Below are 6000 nucleotides of genomic sequence, written 5' to 3'. Positions count from 1 at the left end.
TCATGTGAGATTTCATGGCAGAATTAGTAATGTCAATAAAGAGAAGTCCCTTCTCCCATTACTTCACAGCCTTGAGAAGGGAGCAAGGTGCCCTCCTCTGACATCATGCCAACGACTGGCTCTGCCTCGTTGCTCTCCTCCAAGTCCTTAGGGTGGGGAGAGCGCCCTTTCCCCAGCCTCTTTCTCTGAGCACTCTGTCACCCCCAGGGCTCTAAAGCCAGAGTAATCAGTCAGCAGTCCACAACTTGGAATCTCTGGGCTCACCTCTCACCTGTGCTGTATTTCCTATCAGCTCCAACTTTGGCATTATAAATTGAAGACCTGAATCTATCAGATTTTTGTCTTAAAAAATGATTCCTCTCTACTGTATGCTTCCTCCACAATGTTTCCTGGCACAGAGGGATATGCCCTTTGATATGTTGGGGAGCTGGCCCGACTTACTTTATTCAAACTCCTCAGAATATAAGATTATTTCCCTGAGCAGGCTCAAAAATTCCCGGGGTAGCCACATTGATTCCTTCTCCCCAGTAAAAATGATGCCAAAAGATACATGCAAAATCTAGGCTCCGATGCTGTGCCATCAGAGGAACAATGACAATGGCCCTAGAGCAGCCCTTGGCACACAGCAAGCATCAGGTAGCATTTATGTTTGATGTATTACTCGGTAGTGTACTAATTCTCTCTCATATTGTCTCAGAAAATGGACCCCTCTTCTTACAGGTAAACAGATTTGCCCTGAGCTTTCCAAAATGAGAGCTGTATAAAAATTGGCTTCAATTGGGATATAGTTATTTTTCTGCCATTTGTGGTTTTTAAGAACTCTAGGTGAGCCCAAAACAGGGAAATGACAGCGTAGCATAGGTGATTCAAAATGCCTGATAAGTCTGAGGTTCTGTAATCATAAACGCAGCAAACCTGCCTGGGTACAGGGAAACCTGACAGTGTGGGAGGCTCGAACAGAGGTGGGTTGACTCTCCTCACCTTAGGTGCTCAACCTTTTATGATGCATCCCAGTTATAAGTGAAATGGAGAAAGAAGAGGGTGGGCAAGTTAGGTAAATAGTTTAATCAGAGCAGTTTTACAATTCTAAAATTAACAAGCAGACTTGTAATAAAAGAGCTCCAATGTTTGCAAAATGACCTTGCTTCCATTCTGAATCTGCCTTTTTATTTGTGAAGATTGGCATTCCATTTCAAAAGACTCAAAAATGGAGCGACTGATCTTATCATCCGTGTTTTTTGATGCAACTGATAAACTCCCTGAATGGATACTGCTTCAGCATCAATATTAAAAAATGGTTGGACGAGAAGTCCTTACTTAACAGCTGATCACAGGTGACCGAAAGAGAAAAACCCAGGACATTGGGTCCACAAAGGATCACATTGGTGGATGACACTGGCTCTGGACCCATGTGGAGCCCAGGGCATGCTGTGAACTACGGAACAGTGACCATGAATGTTGTCTCACGGGGACTAGCTTGCCTCTGAGGGTTTTCTCGGTCCTTTAAACTTGCATAATAAACATGCAATGAATTATTTCTTTTGAAAGTGTGTTTTTTGCAGTCTTTTGTTTCATACAAAGGTTTCAGAGTTGCAGGGTTGCATAAGAGCATCACGGAAATGAGAGAACAGGAGCGCGTGAGGGGTACATGGGAATTCATGGATGCAAAGAGCCCCTCGTCCTGAGACGGGTCACCCATCTCTATAAAAAGTGCACAGACTGCTTTTTCTTACCCTCCCCCACCAAAGAAAAAGAATAAAAAAAAAATTCACATAATCAACCTTAGAAAAAAAAAAGTGGCCCTAAAGAAAATAAAGATGTTTTTTCATGCACATGTCTTCTGCATAGCTCAATCCACACATATAGTAAGGCACTATTTCCCTTCCTAACTGGTGTCCGCAGCACTTGGCGGCTGTTGTCTGGAGACCCGTGGAGGCCCCTCCAAAGTGGAGACATGAAGAGGTTGATGGGTGCAGCTGCCGCTTCTCTGTGAACCTCCCACCTATCGGGAAGCTCCAGGAGTATCAGAAGGACATCTGTCAGTGTCATGATTGTGTGTCCAGAACAGCTTTTGTTCTAGAGTTCCTATGTGGTCTGCGAATGAATTTAGATTATTCTTCAGTCTTGTTTCTCAAAGAAAATACACAGATGGGGGAAGCCCAGTCGGGTCCTCACTGCTCCAGGAAGCACATAAGGGTGGCGTTTCACAAATCAGCAGGATGTTTGCAAGAGAAAGAGAGAGAGAGAGAGAGAGAGAAAGAGAGTCGAGACAGAGAGTCAGAGAAACGGCGACAGAGAGAGGAGTGTGTCTGGGTTTCTGAAGGTGGTCTGGGTCGGAGTTAATTCAGCTGGTCTTCATACTGTTTCCGGAAACAGTCCCCTGCTGGGAAAAACTCCCAGCACCTTTCTTGATACATCTTCCAGACATACGATTCCTGTAAAAGTAAAGACAATGTGTTATTGTCTTGTCTTTCCCCAACAAATGTAAGATAGGGACTCACATTTGTTATTTTATGTATATATATATATCAATATATATATCATGTAGGCATAATGGTGTAATTACAACATATATGCAGACATCACTAGAGAAGCCCAATAACATTTTGATAGTTCCTCACTGTACCAGACCTTACTTACTTCTAGTAATAAACAAATAATCATTCTCCAGCCAGACCATAATATAAGAATGCAAAAAAACCTATTTGTGGTATATGATTTTGAGGGTTCTTTTTAAAAATATTGTTAATTGTACCCTTCCAATTCAAACCATTAACAGCTGGATATGAATTTAATATACAAATTTTTAAGACATTTAATATGCAATAATTCTTAACTGAATGACCATAAAACTGTGCGCTGAAGTTCATTTGAAATTATCGGCTATCTGATTTAGAAATCAAGGACATTATAATGATCAAAAGCAGAACTCAGCATTTTCAGCTAACAAAAGCTGATATTTCTGTGAACTTCCACTTCTCTACAGAGGCAAGCTTTGCAGACTCATCCGGGGCATGTTAAGATGCCAGGTAATTCCCTGTCCTAATCGTTAATGCACACATTTTGTTCCAAACTGTAGGACTTCCCTCCATTGTTTCCTACAGGATTTGGTCCCCACCTACCTACCTGTCCTGTGTGCTCTGTTTCATCTTTGTTTATGAGATACATCAGGAAAAACCTGCAGAGACAGAGACTGATCAGAATGGATTGTGGGGGAACAGCAGCATAAACAGACTGCTGAGCCTCCACTCTTCACGCTTCAAATGAAATGAAAAAAAAAAAAAAAGCCACAGGGATCCAAAACTTAGGACCTTCTTTTAAAAGTTTTTCAAAGGCACTAAAATGTGTGCACAGATTGAGCCACACCTGCAGGAGCTTCTCTGTGCCAGCCCGTACAGAACCACCGGAGCTGTGTCCACGCTGACTCCCAGGGCAGGAATCACAACCCAACCCTTGTGTGCAAATCTGAGGATTACAAAGGTTAACTAAAGCACCAGTTTCACTCAGCTGTGCATTCACAACACCCTTTTTCTGGCTACCCTGCGTCTCTTCTGATGTTAAAACTGGGTCAGAAAGTAAGGGGAGTCTTTTACCAAATTTCAGTGAAAGCTAGTCTCTAGTAGTAGCCAGATTTCCATGTATTGTTTTAAGGCAATGTTGAACTGTTTCTGATAGTGCCTACAAGAGATGTGGGTCTTCAGATGAAGGGAGGTCCCCACCCCCACACCTCTCAGCAGCAGCTGGGGGGTTTCTATGGCAACAGGCAATGGTTGGCCCAGGCTCAGGCTCAGCTTCCTTCCTGCTTATCCTGTCCATCCTCTGTGTCCGGTTCTGGAGGGAATCGCCGCAGGTCGAAGTGCAGCCTCATTTCCTAAGTGCACCTACTCCTCAGGGAGGGTGCACCTGGCTCGGACCCTTCTCCTCGAGCTTTGGGGAACCCAAGCTCAGTCAACAAAGAACAGGAGGCCGTCCTGCTCCTGGTGAGATGGAACCCTGGGGGGTGTTGGGAGAGGCTGAGTCCAGACAGGCACACTCACAGGTAATTGGCCAAGTTGTGCTCCTGTAAGGTGTGGGTTTCAAAGCCGTGTGGCACCGTGTCGAAGTAATCATTGCCTATCCCACAGATGAAGCATTTGGTCTACAACACAAAGGGAACATTAACATGTCAGGGTTCCGAGAGCCGAACAAAAGGGTGCAACTCACAACTATGGGCAACTGCTTCGTTTACTCAGTATATTCAAAGGTCACCATGTAGGTGTGCTGAGCACATGCATGTCAACCTCTCTGTGTCACCTCCCAGTCACCCTGCAGTGTCACCTAGCTGCCATCCTCTGGTGGCTCATGCTGGAAACTGGGGCTCAGCCTTGCTTGCTCTAAAGTCTTCATCCTCCGCAGCTGGCAGGCCACCAGAGCATTTCATGCCAACTCCGAAGTACTGCTTGAGTCCGTCGGGGTCCTGCACCCCCAGGGCACTTCTTAGCAGAAACCTAATCTACCAGAAGAAGCTGGTGACCACAGCCCTGTCCCTGGTCCTGCCACCTACTGGTTCACTCCCTGTGTTTTAGACCATTTCCATCTTTGAAAGTCTAAGTCTGATTGGCTCACTATCCTGTTGAACTCCTTTCCTGTTTCCCACAGACCACAAGCCACACTGTAAATTTTTCTTAATGAGCAGGCCTCACACTCCCCAGCCCCACCACCAGGTTGTAATAATCACGTTCAACCACTTACACTTCTGAGAAAAAATGTGCCTAGCAAATTCCCTAAAACCCGAGTAGAGGTGCATATGACCTTGGGTAGGGACATTTTCACAGATTCGAATGTGGGTGGTGCCCTGGAGATGTGCCCGGTGGGGACAGCAGGGAGGGAGCTTGCCCTCACTGTCCTATTCTCTCTCTCACACCCAAATCTCTGCGATCTTCAGGACTCAACTTGGGATGCCTTCTTTTAGAACTGCCCTGATCATCCAGCCAGACAGCAGCCCCCAGCCCTCAGTACTCAGGGCTTCCTCCTGAAGGGTCCCCATGCTGCTCTGTAATCCCGTTTACTCCTCTGTCCATGCACCCATCATTCTCAATGAAGGGCCTCCCATCCCTCGAGGGGTGAACGGCACCATGTGACAGTCTGCATGTACCCAGGGCCCCCCACTTCTTCCTGCCAGCCGAGGGAGCTGCACTCGTCTCCTCTCCCGTTTCTCACCCACTGGGGCTCTCTGACCAGCCTCAAAGCTGAATTGGGGTGAAGACTGACCTCCATGTCTTCTTTGACTTGTTCTTGCTGATCTCTCAGTTCTCCAAAAGCATCAATTATTAAACCTAGTGTTAAATAAAGACACAATTTCACCTTTATCAACCAGAGAATCATGATTAAATTCACAAGCCCTGGCTAACCCTTCCAAAGAAGGGAAAATGTGCAGCCATGCTAAGTGATGTTCAGAAACAGGGAACATTGTACACACACGTGATGTTCCCACTGAACCCGGAGTGAAATGCCCAGTTACGGGGCCTGGTCTTCCTGAAAGGGGTTAAAAATGAGGCAACAGGCAGGAGAAACCTCCAGTTAACTCGGCAAATATAGATGGTCTATCACAACCGACTTCACGCTGAACAGGAGCCGCTGGGATTTATGGTTGTAAAGCACAGAAAACTCTACTAATATGATTTTCACATAGTAATGTGGAAATCCAACATGACCATATTAATGGGAGGAATTTGTCTCAAATCATTTTCCCCCAAGTTCCTGATAAACTTTCCAGATCCTAACAGTTTCTCTCTTAGGACGCTGGCAGTACATTTTCTTCCAAGTGTTTTATGACTTTGCTCTCAAATAAAGCACATTATTGTTAGACTCACTAATGACATGAAGAATGGATCGTGAGTCCTTCAAGCCTATTCATGTATTTTACTGAAAAAAGTGTACCATTTTATGTCTGCAGAACTTAGAGATAACATCACATTTACCGACATTTAATTCAAGGCAGGGATAAGGCGTGAGCAGAAA

At 45.2% G+C, this 6000-nt stretch overlaps 1 protein-coding gene across 2 annotated transcripts in view; it reads right to left on the bottom strand.

Annotated features, from left to right (window-relative positions):
- Positions 1-1045: 1045 nt before the first annotated feature.
- Positions 1046-6000, bottom strand: part of LOC136404475 (ryanodine receptor 2-like) — a 650806-nt gene continuing 645851 nt past the window's right edge. For both annotated transcript variants that reach the window (XM_066383777.1, XM_066383773.1), the window contains 4 exons: positions 5251-5315; positions 4038-4138; positions 3127-3178; positions 1046-2435 (listed from right to left, as the gene is read on the bottom strand). In XM_066383777.1, coding sequence (XP_066239874.1) covers positions 2340-2435; positions 3127-3178; positions 4038-4138; positions 5251-5315 — 314 coding nt within the window. In that variant the 3' untranslated portion in view covers positions 1046-2339. The remainder of the gene's footprint in view (positions 2436-3126; positions 3179-4037; positions 4139-5250; positions 5316-6000) is intronic.

This window comes from Saccopteryx leptura, chromosome 1 (assembly GCF_036850995.1).
Source record: "Saccopteryx leptura isolate mSacLep1 chromosome 1, mSacLep1_pri_phased_curated, whole genome shotgun sequence".
NCBI lineage: Eukaryota > Metazoa > Chordata > Mammalia > Chiroptera > Emballonuridae > Saccopteryx > Saccopteryx leptura.
This window is presented reverse-complemented; position numbering and strand designations above follow the sequence as displayed.